At 48.5% G+C, this 24,530-nt stretch overlaps 2 protein-coding genes across 6 annotated transcripts in view; one reads left to right on the plus strand and one right to left on the minus strand.

The window, feature by feature from the left end:
• Positions 1-539: 539 nt before the first annotated feature.
• LAMTOR1 (late endosomal/lysosomal adaptor, MAPK and MTOR activator 1) lies at positions 540-19,602 on the minus strand. The gene is made up of 5 exons (XM_068266557.1): positions 19,494-19,602; positions 12,771-12,919; positions 11,664-11,741; positions 5,781-5,907; positions 540-2,861 (listed from the first exon to the last, which is right to left on the minus strand). Exons 1-5 carry the CDS (start codon positions 19,533-19,535, stop codon positions 2,769-2,771), a joined length of 489 nt encoding a protein of 162 aa, XP_068122658.1. The 5' UTR covers positions 19,536-19,602; the 3' UTR covers positions 540-2,768.
• A 77-nt stretch (positions 19,603-19,679) lies between these two features.
• The window catches only part of LOC137545382 (secreted frizzled-related protein 2-like), a 37,452-nt gene continuing 32,601 nt past the window's right edge, over positions 19,680-24,530 (plus strand). The window contains exon 1 of one of the 5 annotated variants that reach the window (XM_068266552.1): positions 19,680-19,786. The gene's annotated coding sequence lies outside the window, so the exon portion shown is untranslated. Of the gene's footprint in view, positions 19,787-19,839; positions 19,940-19,965; positions 20,047-24,270; positions 24,376-24,530 lie in introns of those variants that run through there. The other 4 variants (XM_068266556.1, XM_068266551.1, XM_068266553.1 and 1 more) reach the window with 4 other exon arrangements.

The following is a 24,530-nucleotide window of genomic DNA, read 5'->3' on the forward strand; positions in this document are numbered from 1 at the left end:
AGACTGTGTAGGTATGGCTCTCATACTACATGAAGGGTGGTAAGATTTCTGTCTGATGGGGAGTGCAGCTCCATAGAATAGACTGTGTAGGTGTGGCTCTCATACTACATGGAAGGGGGTAAGATTTCTGTCTGATGGGGAGTTCAGCTCCATAGAATAGACTGTGTAGGTGTGGCTCTCATACTATATGGAAGGGGGTAAGATTTCTGTCTGATGTGGAGTGCAGCTCCATAGAAAAGACTGTGTAGAGTATGGCTCTCATACTACATGGAATGGGGCAAGATTGGTCTGTGATCTTTCATTTTCCAAAGACTATAGTCTGATGTGTGTATGAGCCTTTAGAGTAATTATGTTATGGCAAAGGACAGACTGATTGCAAAAAACACACAAAAACAAAGCAAGACAAAACAAAAAAAAAAAAACACAAATCACCCCTTTACACAATTTAGTGTAATTAAAAGAAAAAAAAAAGTCAGATTTTATGAAGTAGAAAATAAAGGTCACAAAACATCACAAATAAACACACAGGCCAGAGCTGGTGAAATCACTGAGGAATAAATTTAATCTTTAGTGCCCGGAATTAATAAAAAGGGTAAAACAGAAAAAAGGGGGAGGTGTCAACTCAAAGATCCAATCTTCGTCATCGTACGCCGATTGCATCAATTATTTCTCTTATTTATAAAAAGGAAACAAAAATATATTTAACTTCATTCACTCTTAATTAAACTTGGCAAAAGTTACTCAAACACGAAACGTCCTAAAAGTTTTTATCAGAAAATATGTAGAGGGGGACCCTCGGAGGGGAGGGACTCGAAATGGCCGTGTGACCTCGTCCGGCTTGTGAGCCTATCAATACTCAATGAAACAGCCTATTCCTGGTGAATGGATAGGCTGTCACCAAGGAAGAATACACACGTCCACTTTAAGGTGCACCTAACAGAGGGCTCTGGGAGCGGCCATCTTACCCGCCATCTTACCCGCTTTCTAAAACATGCTGGTTTCCTGGCTGTCTGGCTACAAGACTTTCTGGATCACTAAAAAGTATACAGATCTGGTGTTCTGTCTTTCCTGACCTGCGTACTTCCACGAGAGTGACCCAGTTATTCCCAAGTCACCAGAACACCACCCAGGAAAGCAGCACTCATGCAGTTCAAGATGGCCGCCCCAATTACCCTCTAATGGCAGCTCTGCTTCAAAGCTCCACTCAACCAAGCTTTCTTTATCAGTGTTGCTTAGAGTGGCCATACACGGTACAATAAAAACGGTCGATTATCCCGTTTATTCAATCTAAATGATCGAAAAAAAATATTTTCAACTTTCATTCGATCAAGAAATTCGAACGATTATCCAGTTTGAGAAAAATCAGATTGGACATGCTGGAAAAATCTTTATATTCGATCTAACAGAATAATCAAACTAAATTATCTAATTGAAAAAAATGAAAAATTGTACCATGTATGGCCACCCTTAGAGTGGTGAAGGATTCAGGCTTTAGTCAGGTTTTAACTCCTGTCTGTGTCCCTGTGGGAGATAATGCCCATACTTCCTCACCCAGTAAGGATCACAGATTCAGACAGGAAGTGAACAACGAGGAGCAAAAAATTCTCTCAACATGCGAGTCTCCACTCACCCAGAGAGGGAATTGGCCAATCAAAAGCCTCCAGCTGCTGATCAACCACTTGGCAGCTCCTGGCTCTGACTGGCTCCTTCCCTTGCTGACTTTTTTGTATGCTAAATAATTTATTTGCTCCTCTTTACTCCAAAACAGAAATAAACCACAGTTAAAAAAAAGACCGTAGTTTTTAATCCTTCCCCAGTCGAGAAAGAAAAACACATTTTCCTTTATTGACGATGTCTCTATAGATTTTGCCTTCCCTTCCTGTGTTAAGATAAACTTATGTTTGGAACAGGAAGAATAATCTTTTACATTTACGCTGAAAAGAATCACTATAGGTTGGAGCGGAGATCGGAATACTGATCCCCAGCTCCTCCAGCGACCCCCCTCTCTGCCCTCTTTGGGGGACGATATGATTCAACAAGAGTTGAAAGGTTTGTGCGATCCATTGATGAACCCACGTCAGTGCACAGTAAAGCGAAGAATGAGATTATGGACAAACAGCTGGTTATTGCGAAATGACCTAGATTATTCTGCACCGACAGTATCATGTCACAAGAAGCCGCCCCATCCCCGCCCGTTTCCAGGCCGTGTCTGACTACGCGGGAACAAGCGGGGTGAGACTCCGGACACAACTAAGCCACAACAAACAGAATCTTAAAGCCTCAACTTACCCCGGTGTCACCTTTGCCACGCCTCTTCCTGCCACCACAAGCCAGTCACTGTTGCTGGCAGTTGAGTTGCTCTTATTGGTTTGCAGTAACCAGGAGGAGGCGGAGCAAAACAAAGGCTCAGATTACTTAGAGGGGTTCCATGAATGCAGTCATAACAAACGTGTATAACCAAAGTACTCGCAGCCATCTTGTGCTACCAGAATCTGAACCAAAACCAGCTCATCCTCTCGGATTTACAGGGAATGGAAAGCAGACATGTAGTGGCGTGGAGTTTGGTGTAAATAATGCAGAAATCTTTGCGCTTTGTAAAGAATCTCTGCTGGGTAAACGTCTAAAGTTAAAACCGGCCAGTGTGAGCGAGAGGTCTGCTGTCCCGGACAGGAGGGGGCGACAGAGAGCCTGTGCCGTGAATATGGAGGGGTGTGGGGACAGAGTGACCAAGAGGAGAGGCTGCTGAGAGGAGGAAGACCGAGGCCGGATTATGGAATCCCGAACTGCACAACCAGATCCTCCTTGGCGTCCACACGGATCTGTGAGATCGCACTGAAGGCATAGGCTGCTATCTTTGAAACCTGCAAGAAAGAAAAAATAATAATCAGGAAATTAGCCAGAGATACAGAAAACAAACCAAACTTGTGAGGGTCAGTCCAACCAGGGAACTCAGACTAAAAGAAGCAGTCTGTGCATCTCCCTGACCATCCCTACTCCTGAAGGGCTTTTTCTTATAGTTCCTAGCTCCCCTGAAACACACATCCAATTTTACTTGGCCAATGACCGATTTGACCACTTCCATTTAGTATGAGGAGCAACAGATTTATAATACTATGAACAGACTGTGCAGGTAAACTCTCATACTACATGAAAGTGGTAAAATTAGACGATTGGTCAATCAAAATCGTATGTGTGCACCAGGCTTAAAAACCACCTTTAAAGGGCACCGAGCAACATTACTTTTTTTTCCTTACAATGAATCTCCCCCATTTGGGGTGAGCCTATTTACCTCCTCTGGTCCCCCGCTCATACGGGATACGCCATCTGCTCATTGGACCGGACACATGTCACATAGTGTAGTTCCTCACTGTGTCTCCTCTCTTGTGCTGCAATGCATGCCGGGAGTTGTAGTCCGTAGATGAGAGTACAGAGAAGTTCTCGCATCCACAGACTACATCTCCCGGCATTCATTGAGACACACTGCTAGGAACTACAAAATACAAAACAGCACCCTGTAGGTAAGTAGTGAGGCCCATCTTCTCCCCCTCCCCCCAGCTAAACACTATGAAACTCAGTGCCCTTTAAATGATTGACTGTTTTGACTGTGTCACATGAATGACATCAGTTCTTTAAATCTTGCACTATTGAGTTTTAGGAGTTCCCTGCTCTCAGATGTGTACACACACGCTGTACATACACACACACACACTTGTTGCCTGTAATGATTGGGACCAGCTCCTTAGGGAGACTGTTCCAAGCAGGAGTAATACACAGATACATCCCTCAGTTAGACCCAGGGCCAGGACTGCTGCTGCTATGGAGAGGGGAGGAGGGACAAAAGTGTAGCGCACGGCTTCCTGTGCTCATTTGTTGCTGTTAAAGGACTTACGAGGTCAAAAATGGAAATTTTGATCTTTACCTGTTTAATATTTGATTCCATAGGGGAGTTCCACCGCGCCCTCCGTTCTAATCCGCCTCAAAAAGTATCCTTTTTATTCCCCCCCCCCCCCGGGCTGCGACCTGACCCCACAGCACGGGTCATCTCCTATGCCACATTCAAGATGGGCGCCGCAAAGATCCGTGGCTGCGCAGTACGCATGGCGGAGAGTGCGGCTGCGCAGCTCTCCGCCCTCGCCCAGCGCGTACTCGCTGTCAGCTTCCTAGTGTGACAGCGGGCGCGCTCACAGTGAGGGCGGAGAGCTGCGCAGCCGCACTCTCCGCCATGTGTACTGCGCAGCCGCAGATCTTTGTGGCGGCCATCTTGAATGTGGCATAGGAGACGGCCCGTGCTGTGGGGTCAGGTCGCAGCTTGGGGGGAATAAAAAAGGATACTTTTGAGGCGGATTAGAACGGAGGGCGCGGTGGAACTCCCCTATGGAATCAAATATTAAACAGGTAAAGATCAGAATTTCCATTTTTGACCTCGTAAGTCCTTTGATGAATCTGCCATGTTAGATTCTTGTGTAAAGCACATGGAAATTAAAACATAACTTTTTTTTTTATATAGCTGATAAAAATCCGCTAAAGATGACAGGGCTCGAAATACACACACAGTATGGTGGCCACTGAAAAGGTTGTGTAGTTGTGGTGGATGGCTAGAGCATCCAGGAGTGTAGCCAAAATGTAAACTAAGAACTCAGGCTTAGAGTGTACAACAGCTGAAAAAGTAAAAAGATTGTATACATACCTGGGGCTTCCTCCAGCCCCTTACGCTCCGATTGCTCCCATGCTGCCGTCCTCCGCTTCGGGAACCGGGTCCCCGCACTTCCGTTAGTCGGAGCGTTTGCATATCTCTCCCGCAGCTGCTGGAGAGATACGTAGGGTGCATTTCTCCTGCGACTGACGTCAGTGACGGGACCCGGTTCTCGTAGCTGCACACAGCGGAGGACGGCGACGTGGGAGCGATCTGAGCGGATGGGGCTGGAGGAAGCCCCAGGTATGTATAAAATTTTTAATTTTTCAGCTGAGTCCCTTTAAGTAAGCAGAAACAACCCCTGGTCTACCAGAATGCAATGGGGCAGAAGGCCACATAACTAAATAGTCTAGGCTAAGCGTCACTGGGAGGGTGGGTTTACATACCGAAATACAGATATAAGTGTTTGATAGTGAAACCAGGAAAATTAACATTAAATTAGGTATATTGAATAATTCATTACATTCTATTATGTGTTGTTGTGGTGCCTTTTTAAAGTGTATCTGAGGTAAACCTTGGGTACGGATAAGTACTATGCTGTATGATGCTGTATGGTTCTGTATATTGCTTTATTGCCGTGCTTTGCAGTTGCTGAGCTTTGTATGTGCCAAACCCAATTCCGGGCATGACTGTCATGCTTGGCGAAATAAAGTATTCTGATTCTGAAAAGACACTAACATAAGAGGAAAGCCTCTGTATCCTGTATCCCGGCTTCCCACGCCGTCCTCAGATCCCCAGTCCCGGAGCACAGCCCCCCCCCGAAAAGGGCTGGTCTGTCATAACATTGTGTCTATGCTCCTTTTCAGACGCGAGAGCGGACGCACGGCACCTGCGCGGTAAACCAGAGACGCTCATGCACAAGGGGCTCCGTGCTACTACGCTAGCATGCTCACAACTTGTTAACCCATTAGCGGCTTCAAAGGAATTAACTCGTTTTGAGATGCTGCCCTGCTTTTGGCCTCAACTGGCAGTATTTCTTGTGCTGTAAATTCTTGGAATGCTTTGATGTCTCTCTGCTAGCAGAAAATATAGAAACTGAAAGCAGAAGTCCTCTGTTATCGTCTTACACTGCCCCCCAGCGACTCACCTGCTGTATATCTGCATAGGGTACGGGCTCACTGGCCAGTATTTGGTGTGGCTGGGAGGTGAGGGATGGAAGAGGGGGCAGCTTCTTCCAATGCGTAAGGTTATTACTGAGCTTGGCTAGCCGGCTGCTGCAGAAGACACAAAAAACACACAAACAGGTTACCAAACAGGAGCGGATAGTGAAGGAAACCTTTATTTAACAGGTAAAATTATATTAAAGGGTTTGTTTTTAACCCCCTTGCCGTTCCAATTCTGACGGCAAGGGGGCAGCGCAGCACTTTTTAAAAAAAAATTTAAATCATGTAGCGAGCCCAGGGCGAGCGGCGCGGCGGGTAGCGGCGAATCGGAATATGCACCCAGCTAGCAAAGTGCTAGCTGCGTGCAGTAAAAAAAAATAAAAAATGTTTTAAAATCGGCCCAGCGGGGCCGGAGAAATCCTTCTGCGCAGGTTACCCCGAGCTGAGCTCGGGATAACAGACAACAAGGTTAAAAAAACAAAAATGGAACAAAAAGTACAAATATACAGTATAGTACTTAAGAGGAACTGTCGCGAAAATCTTAAAATTTAAGACACATACAAATAAGAAGTACATTTCTCCGAGAGTAATATGAGTCATAATTTACTTTTCTCCTATGTTGCTGTCACTTGCAGTAGGCAGTAGAAATCTGACATTACCGACATGTTTTGGGCTAGTCCATCTCTTCATATGGGATTCTCAGCATGGCCCTTACTCTTTAAAAAGACATTCCCTGAAAATTATTAATACAAAGATGCTGGCCAGTCTCCCTGCACACTATTTTGGCAGTTGTACAGAGCAACTGCCATTCACTAAGTGCTTTTTAAAATAAAGAAAACCCTGTGAACCCCCTTATGAAAAGATAGGCTAGTCCACATCTGTCGGTAATGTCAGATTTCTACTACTTACTGTAAATGACAGCAACATAGGAGAGAAGTAATTTATGGCTCATTTTACTCCGGGAGAAATGTACTTCCTATTTGTATGTGTTTTACATTTTAAGGATTTTCGTGACAGTTCCTCTTTAGTACAATCAAGTAAAGACAGCCTAACTGACAAACCAAACAGTCACTGAAGTAAAGACAGTCTAAGGGCCCTTTTCCACTAGCAATCGCGCTGAACGCTAGCGATTGCGATTGAGCAAAAGAAAAAAATTCCCGGCGATTTCCCGACGTTTGCGATCGCGATTTTGCTATGCACTGCATAGCTAAATCACTGCAAAAATCGTTACGCGGCGCGATCAAGTAAAAAACGAATCGCGGTATTGGAAATTACCTACCGCTATTCCTATGTTGAAAAGCAAACCGTAGCGATTTTAAAATCACTAGCGGTTTGGCGATTAAGCAATCGCAAACGCTGTAGTGGAAAAGGGCCCCAAGGGCCTGTTTCCACTACAAAGTGATGCGAATGCGGCTACTTAGCAGCATCGCATCACTTCCGCATCTCCCGATGCGGATGCCAATGGAGGAGATGGGTGCAGATCGCTCCGCACAACATGCACGCAGTGAAAACTCTTCCATTGCTGTGCGTGTGTTTCAGCACACCTGCGGTGCGGATATGTAGCCACATCGCACCGCTCAAAACTGACTCCAATGAAAGCCTATGGATCGGTTTCCACTAAACGTGATTTTTCTGATGCAGATTTTTCCATAGGCATTCATTGGAGTCAGTTTTTCTGCATTCAATCTGCGTGTAAAGGAAACAGACCCCAACTGACATACCAACAGTCACTACAGCAAGTAAAGACAGCCTAACTGACAAGTAAAGGAGGGGGGTGGATATTAAAACCCAACTAAACAAGGTAAATTGTGAAAGCGATCATGAGTATGTATGTAAATTATAAGCATTTATCATTGGAAAGAAATTGGAAACTTATAAATGACTTGTAAATTAAGTTGCAATACATACAGGCTTAACGCCGAGTCTATTTTGTCCTATTAGGATACATGAGGTCTGGAAGTGAACCGAGGTGAGAGGAATATGGAGGCTGCCATTAGGGTTGCAACGGTATGAAAATTCACGGTATGATAACCGTCAAAAAAAATACCGCGGTATGACGGTATCACGGTATACGGTATTACACAATTATTCTCATTGCAATCACCCTTATAAAAAGCATCACATCAGCATCCTGCATATTTCCCCTGCTTCACTCAGCTAGTACAGGCTCAGGTACAGCTGCATACATCTCTGCTGCCTGAGCTTGCATGATCTGTGGCTGAAAATCTTCAGCTATCTGCAGTGCAACAGGTTCTCTTTAAAAATTAGCTTATCTGCCGTGGTGGCAGTCAGGTCACAGGTGACACGCGGAGAGATCAAATTACAACATGTGCTCAGTTGGTGTACTTTCAAAATTAGCTTATCTGAGGCGGCAGTCAGCGGACACAGGGGAGAGATTAAATTACAATGTGTGCTGTGCTTTGTCACAGATGACAGGGCATTAGACAGGCTCTAAAACTCTTTAAAGACAACCCGAGGCGCCATTTTTAAATCTTAATAAGACACAGAGGCATGTCCTGTGCACAGTAACCTGCCTCTGTGTCATTGTGCTGCAGCTGCTTGCCCCTCCGGGAGGAAGCTAGCGGCGGGGGGAGCCTGTTGATGGATTGAAAAGCCGCAGGTAAATAGAAGGCTAGCGACAAGCAGATTGTCGTTAGCCTGGTGGTATTTTGCTGGGGGGATAGCAGAGCGCGGTTGGGGGGGGGGGGGGAATCGGCTGCAGCACAATGACACAGACATACAGGACAAGTCTGTGTCCTATTAAGATTTGAAAATGCCGCCTCGGGTTCTCTTTAAATACATGCAGGGTCAGGGTGCAGAAATCTGTTCTCCTTCCATCAGTCAGTCAGGTCACAAATGACACAGGAGAGATCAAATTATGTTCTGCTGTGCTCAGTCAGATGAGAGGGCAGGTTAAGTACATACAGGGTGCAGTTCTAGGGTGTGTGTAGATGATCACGTCATGTGGGGGGTTTCGGTAAACTGGGTATGGGAGAACATTGCGCTGAGTGCTGCTGGATGGGAATGTAGTGCCACTGAAAGCTATAAGGTGGGGAGGGAGTTCTCACCCTGGGAGCTGTTGATGTGGGTAAGGGGGTTCTTACTAGATGCCTCACACTGTGTGATGCTAGTGGACTGGGGGTAAACACTGGCTGCTGCTAATGGACAAGGTAGCATCTTCCTTTTGGGTGATATGGGGAGGGGGTCTCACACTGTGTGATGCTGATGGGGAGGTAATGGTGGACAGGGGATCTCAGACTATGGTAGGAGAGGAAAAAAAAAAATCTATATACCTAGAGAGAGACCCAGGACTCTCCCCTCACAAGCACACATATAGAACAATATATAAGAACAATAAAGAGAGCTAAGTGCTTCCACTGGCTCTCACTACATTATGTCTGCAGTTTACACTGCAGCTGACTCCACAGACCGTATTCCATCCCTCTCCATGACCTGCATGCGACCCTCCACTATGCTGTAAAATCACAGCTCACCACACTGCTCAGTCCCACTATCAGCTCCCCGTAGGACTCCAGCACGTGTTTCTTCACTGTGCTATCAATCAAAGCTCACCACACTGCTCCGTCCCGCTCTCAGCTCCATGTAGGACTCCAGCACGTGTTTCTTCACTGTGCGATCAATCACAGCCTGCCGCACTGCTCCGTCCCTGGTCCCCGCTTCAAGCGCTGAATTCCATATAAACTAATTAACATTCCTGCTCAGCTGGTCAGTGTTTGTGCACAGTCTCTGCATATCACGTCTCTACACAGCTCAGACAGCCATGAGCCTCTGCACTGTCTGCAGTTGCCGGCAAGCGCTATGGTCACGCCTCTTACCATGCGCTGAGCCAATGAGTGCACGAACTTGCTGCCGGGAAGTGCGATATCTCGTGTGCAGAGACAGCCGGGCACTTGGCGGCAAACGAAGAGCGCAGCGGAAGTGGAAAAAACCGGTATTTCGTGAATGTGCATGGTACGATTACCATGCACATTGAAACCGTGATATACCGTCATACCGGTATATCGCGGCAACCCTAGCTGCCATATGTGATTCTTTTTAAACAATACCAGTTGCCTGGCAGCCCTGCTGGTCTATTTGGCTGCAGTAGTGTCTGAATCACACAGAAACAAGCATGCAGCTAATCTTGTCAGATCTGACAATGTTCGAGACACCTGATCTGCTGCATGCTTGTTCAGGGGCTGTGGCTGAAAGTATTAGAGGCAGAGGATCAGCAGGACAGCCCGGCAACTGGTAATGCTTAACCACTTGCCGACCGCGCACTCATAACGCGCGTCGGCAAAGTGGCAGCTGCAGGACCAGCGACGCAGTATTGCGTCGCCAGCTGCAGGCTGATTAATCAGGAAGCAGCCGCTCGTGCGATCGGCTGCTTCCTGTCAATTCACGGCGGGGGGCTCCGTGAATAGCCTGCGGGCCGCCGATGGCGGCTCGCAGGCTAAATGTACACACAAGCGGAAATAATCCGCTTTGTTTACATTTGTACGGCGCTGCTGCGCAGCAGCGCCGTAAGGCAGATCGGCGATCCCCGGCCAATCAGCGGCCGGGGATCGCCGCCATTTGACAGGGGACGTCCCGTCACTGGCTGCACAGGACGGATAGCGTCCTGTGCAGCCCGGAACACCAGGGGGCCAGGTAGGAGAGGGAGGGGGGGGGGATTTCACCGCGGAGGGGGGCTTTGAGGTGCCCCCCCCCCGCAACACCCGCAGGCAGGAGCGATCAGACCCCCCCAGCACATCATCCCCCTAGTGGGGAAAAAAGGGGGGCGATCTGGTCGCTCTGCCTGCACGCTGATCTGTGCTGGGGGCTGCAGAGCCCACCCAGCACAGATCAGCTACAACAGCGCTGGTCGTTAAGGGGGGGTAAAGGGTGGGTCCTCAAGTGGTTAAAGTGGACCTGGACTCTTGCACAGGACAGAAGGAACACACAGAAATCCACCCTGTAGGTATTTAGAGAGTGCATCCTGTTCTAATCACAAGTTGTTATTTGATCTCTCCCCTGTGCCTGCTGACTGCCATGTCAGATAAGCTTATTTGAAAGCACGGGATGTTAACAATATGCTGCCATTAAAGAAGTAGAAACAGTGCATATTTAAGGATTTGTATCAGCTGCAACAAAGAAATGGTTTACTTTAAAGGTTATTATGCTCTTGTGCATCTTTAGAGCAGAGAGGAAGTTCTGAGTTCAGGTTCACTTTAAAAGGAAATAAATATGGCAGCCTCCATATCCCTCTTGTTACAGTTGTCCTCTAACACTTTCAGCCATAGCCCCTGAACAAGCAGCAGATCACGGGGTTCTGACATTATGGTCAGATCTGACAAGATTAGCTGCATGCTTGTTTCTGGTGTGATTCAGACACTACTGCAGCCAAATAGACCAGCAGGGCTGCCAGGCAACTGGTATTGTTTAGAAGGAAATGAATATGGCAGCCTGCATATCCCTCTCACTTCAGCTGTCCTTTAAGAGATCAGACTGATGAGGAAAATGTCGTGTGTAGCAAAGTAAACCTGGCACATAGGTAGGGAATCTGGGGACGCTGCCACTGCTGTATAAAACGCTTAGAATCGGTCAGCGATAGGCTAACAATTCTGCCTTGTAAACAGATTTCATCCAGCTTGGCATAGGACCAATCAAATGCGATTGCTGTTGATTTTAATTGTCCCAATTTCAAGCTCCATCCATACTGAGAAATAATCCTATCCCCCATCCTCTTTCTGCTCATCATTGGCAGCCACTCCCACCACGAGCCTCATTTCAACTCCTCCGCCTCCACAGACAGAAGCTGGATGAAATGGAGATAACAGCAATAAAAGGAACCCACCAGTGAACTACACTGTTTCCATAAGACTTACCTGTACTGCCTGGCCCTGTCCATACATTCATGCTGCTCCATCCCCGTAGACTCCACAGCGGACACATCTATGATGTTCCTGCAGAGAGACAAAAACATTCAAAATAGAGTCATATATGGCCAAGGCATCGGGGAACTGAGGACTGCGAAGGAAGCCTCGTTAGGATCCAGAGGCTTCCCTCTTCTTAGTTATTCAATTTTTGACCAGAGAGATTCTCTTCAGGTACCATTAAAGGACAACTGAAGAGAGGTATATGGAGGCTTCCATGTTTATTTCCTTTTAAGCAATACCAGTTGCCTGGCAGCCCTGCTGATCCTCTGCCTCTTATACTATTAGCCATATAGCCCCTGAACAAGCATGCAGCAGATCAGGTGTTTCTGACATTATGGTCAGATCTGACAAGACTAGCTGCATGCTTGTTTCTGGTGTGTGATTCAGATACTACTGCAGAGAAATCGACCAGCAGGGCTGCCAGGCAACTGGTATTGATTAAAAGGAAATAAATATGGCAGCCTCCATATACCTCTTACTTCAGTTCCCCTTAAAAAAATAAAGCAAAACCTCCTGGCCAGGAGATATGATCACATTGACTACATGCCCCAGCATGCACTGCAGCAGCCGAGGCCACACTATGCCTGATTCAAGCTTCAGCAAGGAGAACCAAGATGGTGGACTGCATACAGATGGGGAGGGGCTAGTAGGCCGTAGTCTCCCAAAGTTAATCAAAGTGCAAACGAGACTCCTGCAGACGATTCCCACGTCCTTCTGGCCATACTGGGCCTTCGCAGTAAACCAGAACTGCTCGTGCGCGACGCAGAGGGGTCACTAAATGCTTCAGGAAGGCTTAGGGTGCATATACACATCCAAATTTAATTGGCTCAGGATTGCCCAGCTTTACCGCTTCCAAACTGCATGAGCACTAATGGATTTTGATAAACAGATTGCGTAGATAAGCTCTCATAATACATGGAAGTGGTAATATTGGCCAATCAAAGTTGGTTGTGTGTACGCACCCCTAGTTTGGTGGGCAAACTACAAGTGTTGATACAGAAGGGCTTCTCTCAGATACATATGAACATGACCCCCCCCCCCCCCCATCTCACTTACTGAGCCGTCCATGTCAGGATCCGCGAGAGCAGCGCCTGCTCGTCTGTCCGGGCGGCCGGGTTATTGTTGGAGTTTGCTTCGGATCCATTTGGCGTCCGGTTTGGGAGTGCTTGATTGGGGGGCAGCAGCTGTTCCCGTTCGCTCTGATCCTACAGGAACACAATGGGGAAAAAGCTGAATATTGCAACTCAGACATAAAGAAAGAATACTGCACTGTATTAGGCTAGGTCCACACTAGGCACGGTTGCAGGACGGACGCTGCAGTCCGGGATCAGGGGAAGATCAGGGGAAGTACCACTAGACCGCAAACTGATCCGTTTCCAAAAAAGAGCATCAGTTTTGCATCATTTTCCGTTCAGTTTATTACCCAAAAAAACGGACAGAAAACGCCTCTATGGGAATTTGGCCATTAGGAAGGTAGTGGGAGGAGTTTTTGGGAAGAGAAGGAAGTTCAGGCTATCCGTTTTTGGTGCTATTTTGCCTGTGGAGAAGGAGTTGCGTTTTCCTATTGCTTTTCACTACCCATCCGTGTATCCGTGGTCCATAAAAATGCAGCAATTCCGGACCTTCCGTTCAGGTTTTGAAAACGTGTCCCTGCAAACGCAGACGGATCCGTTTTTTTTTTGGGCGATGATGGCTGCTATTTTTAACATTAGTATCCGGGGCTCCGTTTTTCATCAGGGCTGAAAAATGGAGCCATGGATACGTTTCTGGACCTAGTGTGGACTAGGCCTTAAAGAGGAACTCAAGTGAAAATAATGTCATTAACTACTTTGGCCTCCTGGACGTACTAGCTACGCCCAGGAGGCCATGTGCGCGTCCGCGCGCTCCCGACCGCAGATCGTTAGCCCACGAATCAGTGAATCACGCTATGGTGCCCAATCACTGATTCCTCTCCCCCGCAGAAAAAGCGACAGCTTCTCTCAGAAGCTCCGCTTTTTCTGGCTGTTGCGTCCCCCCATGCGTCTCTCTAAGCGTATGTTACGCTTAGAGTGACGTCATGTAAACAAACTCATGGCCGCCATCTTGTGGCCAAAAAGTAAAACTACAACTAAAAGTAAAAAAAAAAAAACCTGAACACACATTTACATTATAAAAGTTCTGTTTACAGCCCACCCTCCCAATAAATACCCAAATAAAATGTTTAATATAAAAAAAAAAAAAAAAAAAAAAAAATTACAATAATTAAAAAAAAAACATGTAAATATTTACCTAAGGCTCTAAACTTTTTAAATATCAATGTAAAGATGAAATATTTCTATACTTTTTTTATTTTAAACTTGTAAATAGTGATTGATGCAAAACGGAAAAAAATGCACTTTTATTTCCAAATAAAATATTGTCGCCATACATTGTGATAGGGACATAATTTTAACGGTGTAATAACCGGGACATATGGGCAAATACAATACGTGAGTTTTAATTATGGAGGCATGTATTATTTTAAAACTATAATGGCTGAAAACTGAGAAATGATGAATTTTTTCCGTTTTTCTCTTATTCTTCCTGTTAAAATGCATTTACAGTAAAGTGGCTCTTAGCAAAATGTACCCCCCAAAGAAAGCCTAATTGGTGGCAGAAAAAACAAGATATAGATCAGTTCATTCTGATAAGTAGTGATAAAGTTATAGGCTAATGAATGGGAGGGGAACATTGCTCGGATGCATAAAGTGAAAACGACTGAAGGCTGAAGTGGTTAAAAAAAGTGCTTCATTTTTACAATAATTATGTATAAATGATTTAGTCAGTGTTTGCCCATTGTACAATCTTTCCTCTCCCTGATTTACATTCTGAAATTACATGGTGACATTTTTACTGCTGGCAGGTGATGTAGGTGCTGCATGCTTTTTTTGGCAGTTGGAAACAGCTGTAAACAGCCATTTCCCACAATGCAACAAGGTTCACAGACAGGAAACTGCTAGGAGTACCACGGTCCTCAGAGTTGCTTGTGGGAGGGGTTTCACCACAATATCAGTCATACAGCGCCCCCTGATGGTCTGTTTGTGAAAAGGAATAGATTTCACATGTAAAAAGGGGGATAAGATACTGATTGGGATAAAGTTCAATTCTTGGTCTGAGTTTCTCTTTAAGACTGCACACAATCACAGATTAATCACATTAATAAATGCAGAAGGCCGTGTGTTCGGAACACAATGCACACCATCTGCGTTGGGTTGCTGCTACAGTGAATGGGTCAGCACTGTGTTTTGCAAGAAAAAAAAAATGCAAGCAGCAGTGCGATATCACATCACAGAGTCGCATGTAAAGCGAGAGCATCAGACACTGCAGTCTATGCACTTTAGATATTCTTTTATATTGCACACCATACGTGTTGCTGAAATCTGTAGGGCAAAGCCTATTGTGTGAATGAGGTCTTAAAGAAAAACCGTAACCAAGAATTGAACTTCATCCCAATCAGTAGCTGATATCCCCATTCCCATGAGAAATCTATTCCTTTTCACAAATGGACCATCAGGGGGCACTGTATGGCTGATATTGTGGTGAAACCTTCCCACAATGTGATGTCAGGACCATGGTTCTGACATCACACTGTGCGAGCCTTGTTGCATTGTGGGAAATAACAGCTGTTTACAGCTGATTCCAACTGCCAAAAAAGCAAGCAGCATCTCCTTCCAGTGACATCACCTGTCAGAATGTAAATCGGGGAGAGGAAAGATTTTACAATGGGCCAACACTGACTAAATCATACTCTAACAAAACCCCTGTGTCCCTGTGTAGCTAGGGCCGTGCTTTTTGCTACTGCGCATGTGTGCAGCACGGACCCAGCATCACAGAGACAGGAGGATGGGGCCAGGGAGCTGGGCGGGTAGCCGTGTGTGCGCGTGCACAGTAACATGCGGCGGCGAGAAACACAGACCTACAGCCCGTTTTGGGTCTGCTAGTTTATACATTATTGTAAAAATGAAACTTTTTATTACATTATTTTCACTGGAGTTCCTCTTTAAGCTACGGTAATACAGGTTATGCCGGGCATACAGGGCTGCGATTATGCGGCGGATCGAGCCGCTGGCTCGATGCCGGCGCACCCCCGCTCGTCCGCGCGGGCGGCTGCTAATCAGCCGCTCGTTTCTTCTATTGTTCTCCCCGCCGGTATCGAGCACACTATCGATCCGGCGGGGTATCGGACACGGCGGATATTATCAATCGATTGATAATCCTCCCAGCAGCCGTGTATGCCCAGCATTAGTGTAACCATCTTTCTGCTTATTGGGTCTTCTATACAGGGCGCAGACAGGGGCTGCCTGTTGGCTCACAGATTAAGTCACTGATAATGAGCGCACTAATATTTAATATTCAAAGCTTGGAATCAGCAACAAGGCCAGCAGCAGGCGAACAATCCCGGGTCTGATGCAAGTTCAGGAAGTGGCAGAACAAGAAATGTTCTTTTCACACTACAGAAAAATGTGTACAAGAGCCAGTTCAAAACAAAAGCTATCACACATGGAAAGCGCTGCGGAATATGTTGGCGCTATATAAAAAAAAATAATAAATAATAGATTGTGAACAAGCACGCAAATCAGGTGCTCTGACTGGATTATCCAGCAGCACAGCGGCATAGTGGGTAGCACTCTTGCCTTGCAGTGCTTTGTACACAGTTCATATCCCACCCAGGGCACTATCTGCAAGGAGTTTGTACGGTCTCCCTGTGTCAGTGTGGGTTTCCTCCGGGCACTCTGATTTCCTCCACATCCCAAAAACATACATATATTGGCCCTAGACTATGATACATGCACTACATGATACATACATAGACAAAGGAGTATGTGACAAGACAAAATATATACTACTGGTGCCAGAAGATCAGGATAGCCAGGCAACTGGCATTGTTTAAAGGAATCATCAGGCAAAAACCCTCCCACCCACACTACTTACCCAGGGCTTCCTCCAGCCCCTTGCAGCCGACATGTTCGACGCCACATCTCTGCTCGCAGCTGGCAAACTCTTCTAGTGCGCCTGCGCGAGCGCCGCTGTCAATCAAGTCCACGTTGTCCTCAGTGTACTGCGCAGACGCAGTAGTTATGCACCTGCGCAGTACACTGCGAAAACCGTGGGCTTGATTTACAGCAGCACTCGCGCAGGCGCAGTAAGGACAACCTCGACGTCAGCCTCTGCACCGGCGGGGACCACAGGTCGGTGGCTGCGAGCAGAGATGTAGCGTGGGACAAGTCGGCTGCAAGGGGCTGGAGGAAGCCCCGGGTAAGTAGAACGGGGGAGGGGGGGGAAAGAGTTTTTTGTCTGGTGATTCCTTTACAAGACAATAAATATGGCAGCTTTCACATCTCTCTCACTTTAGGCATGCACACACCTAGCAGCCTCCCCACGTTATCCAGTCCCATGCACGACTCCAGGACTTCTCAAGAGCCGCTCCAGCACTATAGAACTCCCTACCTCACCCCCATTAGTGCTGCCCCCTCCTTCAACATCCTCAAAGGGGCCCTTAAAAAACGCACACTTTTCACTCTGGCCTAACCCCCTTCATTGATGCTCTAAACCCACAGCTGAACTCTGGTCCCCTACCTTTCGTGTCCCTACCTCTCCCTCTAGATTGTAAGCCTTCAGGCAGGGCGCTCATCCTTGTGTCTCCTACCTGTTCATGCACCTCCATTATGCTGGGCATACACAGTTAGTTTATGTGCCGTATCGAGCCAGCGGCTTGATGCTGGCGCATCAACGTGCGTGCGGATCGATTCCCGCTCGAACTGTAGCGGTGATCGGACATGGTTGGATCTTATCAATCGAGCCATCAGCGGCTCGATTGATAAGAATAAACTAACAGTGTATGCCGGCATTACTGTGAACCCATCTTATGGATCAGAGTTAACTCCACTTGCCTAATCTCCATGCTCCCATCCAGTGACTAACTAAGCATTACCTTGTACTCATACTGTGCTGTGTGATCTGGTTTGCATGTATTTCTGTATTGTCTTATTGCTGTATGTCACCCCTAAATATGGTCTGTAACCTAAACTAATGTCCAGTGCTGCGTAATATGTTGGCACTTTATAAATACAATAAATAGGCATGGCTGCTGCTGGGCACAATAATAAACGCCTCAAAAACTGAAACTAGTGTAGGAATGCTACAACCAGTTAGAACTAAAACCTTTAGAGTTAAATGAGCTAATGGACAATGCAGAGCTACTGAAATAATGGGGAAATAAAGGACTATTCTATCTGCATGAACAAACATGTGCAATCAGTATTGGTAGCTGCAGTAGCTGAAAATGCAGAACATGGGCTGCAACTTTTCCTAAGCAATACCACCACAAGAGCAGCCAGAGATGTGTGGTAATCTGATCTGTTCCTCAGCCCTCCCCCACACACCAGGGCATTATCTGCACAGACATCTGCAGCTGAAAAGCCCTGAACCAGGAGCAGATCCTTTCCCACCAATACAAGGAAAACAAGGTAGGTCATACACACATTGAGTTCCAGCATACTTAATCACTGATCTAAGTGAGAAAGTCCAGCAATAGACTTGATAAACATGCAACACAGCTCTACCATCACACACAAAGATTCCCCTCGTCCCAATAAAAATCAAATCACTGCTCCTCTACAGTCCACACTACACACAGCCTCCCCCAACAACCACATTACTGTCCCCTCACCCTCCACAGCAACAACCCTCCAATGGCCAATACACTTCCAGTCCACAATACATTTCCTGCCCCAACCCCCCTTTACCCACAGGACCCCCCTCCTTCTCCGCAACACAAAACTTGCCAAAATCTTCCTGCTCAAACTCCACCACAAAAAGCCTCATTCCAATCAACAGCAGTGTATACCACCATAGCCCCTACCCTACCCCCCCCCCCCCCAAACACACAACTCCTTCCCAATACCATCACTGTCCCCCAAATGGCCTATACACAGCCCCCCCTCCCCCACAACGACCTTCACTGCCCCACGTGCACCCCAATAACAGCCCTGGCCCCACAACCTTCACTGCCCCACATGCATCCCAATAACCTATAGACAGACCAAACAACACACAGCAACTCCCCAATTCCATCACTGTTTCCCAAATAGCCTATACCCCCCCCCCCCTTCCCCGCCACACACAGCCCTGAACCAACAACCTTCCCTGCCCCACGTGCACCCCAATAACCTATACACGGTTCCCAATTGCCAAAACACATACCCCTTCCCAAGACCCCACCCCCCCCTCCATCCAATACAGTCCCCCCCCCCTTTACCTATACACAGCCTCTCATCCCCCAAACACATACCTCTTCCAAAGACCATCACTGCACCCCCCATAAGCTATACAGTCTCCCCCACACACAGCCCCCCCCCCCAGCACATACACACACACAGCCCTCACCCAAAACATTCACTGACCTATACACACACAGCCCTCTCCCCCACCAACCTCCACCATCCCACAGTCCCCCCAATAAGCTACACACCGTCTCCCATCCCCCACACACAACCCTCTCCCAATAACATTCACTGACCTATAACTTATACTCAGCCCCCCCAACACACAGCTCTCTCCCCCACCAACCTTCACCGCCACTCACAGCCCCTCCCCAATACCATCACTGCCCCCCAAATAGCAAACACTCTATACACCCCCCTCCCCCAATAAGCTAGACACCGTCTCCCATCCCCCCACACAGCTCGCCTCCCCAGCGCAGCAGTGTCAGACAGCCCGGCAGGAGGAGCCCCCCCGGTGCCGCAGCTCCGCCTCTCTCACCCCCTTGCCGGTGTCGCTCTCGCCGCTGTAGCAGCAGCCCATCTCCTCAGCTGCAACTCTACTCCATCACCTGATCGCCCGCACTTCCGCTTCCGCCACAGTCACGGGACGGGTTACCAGGGAGACGGGGAGGCGGTGCGGGAGGGGCGTGGCGCTAGCAGGGTGGGAGCGGCTCACAGACCATATAAGGGAATGGGCGGGACAAGGTGAAAGGAGCAGGGTGAGTGCGCCAACTCCGATGAGTATGGAATGGGCGTGGCACCGTTAGGATCCTCCTCCAGTGGGTGGACCAGGTGAGTCTTTGCCTTGAGCAGCGCCAGTGACGCAGGGTGGGCGTGGCCTCGGAGGCTGAGTATCTTCGGTTGCAATGCTCAGCGATAAAGGAGCGGGCGTAGAAGGAAGTGGGTGTGGTTCCAGCTCAGAGTGGGGGCTGGGCATACTCTGAGGTGCGGAGGGGGCGGGGCTAGACTGCTGCTATCCTAGTGGCTGAGCGGGCGTGCTGTAGCTGGAAAGATGAGATGGGCGGGGCTTAGCACTCACCACGTGATTGGAGGTTATTTTAGCAGTGTTCTTATTGCCCTTTAGCTCTGTTTGGTTCTCGTCTTCCATAAACTGATTTAAAGGACACCTGAAGTGAGAGGTCTATGTAGGCTGCCATATTTATTTCCTTTCAGGGATTCTGCCTAGTGTGTTCCTACCCTCAAACAATACCAGTTGCCTGGCTGTCCTGCTGATCTCTTTGGCTGCAGTAGTGTCTGAATCACACACCTGAAACAAGCATGCAGACAGGTAATCCTGTCGCACTTCAGTCAGAGCACCTGATCTGCATGCATGCTTGTTCAGGGGCTATGGTTAGAAGTATTAGAGGCAGAGGGTCAGCAGAGCTGCCAGGCAACTGGTATTGCTTAAAAAGAAATAAACATGGCAGCCTCCATATCCCTCTCACTTCAGGTGTCCTTCAATCTAAATAGATTCAGTTTCCTGCAAATCTGAAGTGTGGAATTGCCCCTCAGGTTTCATACTCACCTATGCAGAGGGTCGGCTCTGGAGGAGAGCCGGGACAAGGTCCTCCAGCACCCAAGGCTGAGACACCAAAGTGCGCCCCTCCATCCCTACCACCCCAGCCGTCACACACACATTGCTATTAGACTAAGATAGAGTGACCAGACGTCCCGGATTGCCCGGGACGCGTCCCGGATTCGGGGTCCGCTGTCCCAGGCTTAATGAGGTCCTGGGAAACGTCCCGCTTTCAGCAGCGGGACGTCCCGGCCTCGGGACTCTGGCCACTCTCTCCTCATGAACTAGCAATGGCGTCTATAGACGCTGTGCCAGTTCATTGCCTGCAGCCCCGCTCCAGCCTCCTCTTCCGGTGTCTGTTCCGACACCGGCAGGCGAGCAGGGCTACGGCAAGATGGCTGCCGAAGCCCTGTACTGGAGACTTTGTGTCTCCAGTACAGGGCTTCGGGCGACATCTTGCCGTAGCCCTGTCAGCACGGGAGATATGCAGGGGGAAGGTGGTCCCGGGAGGAGCGCGCCAGAGGCCGGAGACTTCTGCCAGGTGAGTAAATGCTTTTTTTCCAGGTGAACTTTGCCCGCATTGCGTTTCTTGTCTGGTGAAATGTTTGCCAACATTACGTTTCTTTTCTGGTGAAATGTTTGCCCGCAGTGCGTTTCTTTTCTGATGAAATGTTTGCCCGCATTGCGTTTCTTTTCTGGTGAAATGTTTGCCCGCATTGCGTTTCTTTTCTGGTGAAATGTTTGCCCGCATTGCGTTTCTTTTCTGATGAAATGTTTGCCCGCATTGCGTTTCTTTTCTGGTGAAATGTTTGCCCGCATTGCGTTTCTTTTCTGGTGAAATGTTTGCCCGCATTGCGTTTATTTTCTGGTGAAATGTTTTCCCGCATTGCATTAATTTTCTGGTGAAATGTTTGCCCGCATTGCGTTTATTTTGTACTGACATGTTGCCCACATTGCGTTTATTTTGTACTGACATGTTTGCCCACATTGCGTTTATTTTGTACTGACATGTTGCCCGCATTGCGTTTATTTTGTACTGACATGTTTGCCCGCATTGCATTTATTTTATACTGACATGTTTGCCCGCATTGCATTTATTTTATACTGACATGTTTGCCCGCATTGCATTTATTTTATACTGACATGTTTGCCCGCATTGCATTTATTTTATACTGACATGTTGCCCGCATTGCGTTTATTTTGTACTGACATGTTGCCCATTGCATTTAGTTTCTGGTGTCTGGGGTAACTGTTACTGCATTTATTATTTAATGGTCATAGATGGCTATGTTCGGAGCAGTGCTTTTCAGCGCTGCTAGATTTGGGCGCAGCCGGCGCCTCCATAGACTTCAATAGGAATCATTCCTATTGAAGCGCTCAGTGAGTAACGTCGGCTCCGTCAGAAGACAGAGCCGAAGTTGCTTAAAAACATAATAATTCGGCCTCCAGCAATCGCTGGAAGCCGAATTATTTCATTCCCCCACTATCCATGTCGGCCTGGAGGGGGAATAGTAATTAAATCGGCCCGGACTTGTGCAGAAGCAGGATCAGCCATATACCGCTGTATCCTGCGCCCAAGTCTACCGGCGCCGATTTCAAATGTACGCGGCTATGTTTGCTGCTTTGTGGTTACGGTATACTATTAGCATCACACAGTTTCTGCACACCCATGATGCAAAGTCTCGTTTGCCCTGCTCCCCCTCCTACACTGTGCCCTGAGGCTGGAGCCTCTCTCGCCTCGGCCCGGCCCTGCTCCCCCTCCTACACTGCGCCCTGAGGCTGGAGCCTTTCTCGCCTCGGCCCGGCCCTGCTCCCCCTCCTACACTGCGCCCTGAGGCTGGAGCCTTTCTCGCCTCGGCCCGGCCCTGCTCCCCCTCCTACACTGCGCCCTGAGGTTGGAGCCTCTCTTGCCTCGGCCCGGCCCTGCGCTCCCTCATACACTGCACCCTGAGGCTGGAGCCTCTCTCGCCTCGGCCCGGCCCTGCTCCCCCTCTTACACTGCGCCCTGAGGTTGGAGCCTCTCTCGCCTCGGCCCGGCCCTGCTCCCCCTCCTACACTGCGCCCTGAGGTTGGAGCCTCTCTCGCCTCAGCCCGGCCCTGCGCTCCCTCATACACTGCGCCCTGAGGCTGCAGCCACTCTCACCTCGGCCCGGCCCTGCTCCCCCTCCTACACTGTGCCCTGAGGCTCGAGCTTCTTTCGCCTCGGCCCTGCTCCTACTCCTACACTGTTCCCTGAGGCTGGAGCTTCTTTCGCCTCGGCCCGGCCCTGCTCCCCCTCCTACACTGCACCCTGAGGCTGGAGCCTCTCTCGCCTCGGCCCGGCCCTGCTCCCCCTCCTACACTGCACCCTGAGGCTGGAGCCTCTCTCGCCTCGCCCCCGCCCCCTCCTACACTGTGCCCTGAGGCTGGAGCCTCTCTCGCCTTGACCCGGTCCTGCTCTGGAGCCGTAGACCCTTCCTGGTCCTCTCTAGCTCCATCCCTAGTTTAATTTATTCCATCTTCTAGGTCTCCGGTACTCCTCAGGCAGACCTCGGAACTCCTCTCATCCCTGAGTGCTTCTGAAGACGCACATATTCGCACTGCGCATGTGTGAGCCTGAAATCCTGCAGTATGAATGGGCTCATCAGAAGCACTCAGGGACACGAGTTATTCCAAGTCCACCCGAGGAGTAACGGAGACCTAAAAGATGGAATAAATTCAACAGCGCAGGAGCAAAGGGATGGACCAAGGACCTGGTAAGTCTCTATGGTACAGTATTTATAGCCTTCCCTCTGCATACTATAGGTATGTATCAAACCAGAAGTTAGTTTCCTCACTTTAAATTCCCATTAAACTGAATTGATTATTTTAAACAATCAATATATATTATTTTGCAGCTCTGAAATCTATATAAGCTTGGCCAGAATTAGTGTCAGGGTCCTGTTGATTGTGGCACTGGTGGTGAATGTGGGCCGTCCCAGGCGTGGGGTCTAAGTGAACACAGGTCTTGATCACAGCTCCCTGCATGGGATGATGGGCTACCCCCCCCCCCCCCCCCCGGAGGGGGTTACGGACTACTTGGCTGCTTGGTGACCAGCTGGCTACGCCCACTCGGATTGCCTACTGGTGACAGAAAGTACAGGAGGGTGACCCCTGCAATGTGGGAACGATAGGACAGGGCTGGTATGGACAGAACAGGACAGGAACTGAAAAGACTAGATAAGAGGGACTGGCAGGACAGGGCAGGCCTGGGCCTGTAACAGCGTGGGTGGCAGCATGCCACATCTGTGGCAGTGACAGCACTAAACGCTTTTTGGCCAGGGTATAAATAACCAAAGCCTTCATTCGTGGTTAGGGGTTCCCCATGGTAATCTCTGGAGATGGCATAATCCATGGTTAGGGGTTCCCCTGGTAATCTCTGGGGATGGCATAATTCATGGTTAGGGGTTTCCCTGGTAATCTCTGGAGATTGCATAATTCGTGGTTAGGGGTCCCCCCTGGTAATCCCTGGAGATGGCATAATCCATGGTTAGGGGTTCCCCTGGTAATCTCTGGAGATGGCATCATGCATGGTTAGGGGTTCCCCTGGTAATCTCCAGGTTTATGTATTAGTCCCTGGTGGAGTGACTGATTTGTGCTGAGTGTTGGCGCCAGCGCTGAGTACACAAGTGATTTCCTGGAATGCAGCGGTGTTTACTCCCCATCTGTCTGAGCTGTCAGTGTTTCCAGTACAATGTGCGCCGCTGTGCGATGTTTCCAGGCCCTGACACAGCGCTCTGCGGACAGGACAAACAGGGACACCGGTCACACTCCCCTGTGCACAGCTGCCACGGCACGGGGTAGAGGTACAGGGGAGAGGAGACTCCAGCACTTAGAGTAGGGTTAGGTAGGTTTGCCCATAGTAAAGTATCACAATTTAATAATAATATTTTACTAACAAGTTACTGTGCGCCCTTTTTTCCCACGCCTTTTTTTGTCGTACCCCTTAGGGAGCCCCTACAGGCTCTAGGGCCCTGGGGCAATTGCACCCTTTTCACAGAG

The sequence above is a fragment of the Hyperolius riggenbachi genome, chromosome 2 (assembly GCF_040937935.1).
Source record: "Hyperolius riggenbachi isolate aHypRig1 chromosome 2, aHypRig1.pri, whole genome shotgun sequence".
Classification (NCBI taxonomy): domain Eukaryota; kingdom Metazoa; phylum Chordata; class Amphibia; order Anura; family Hyperoliidae; genus Hyperolius; species Hyperolius riggenbachi.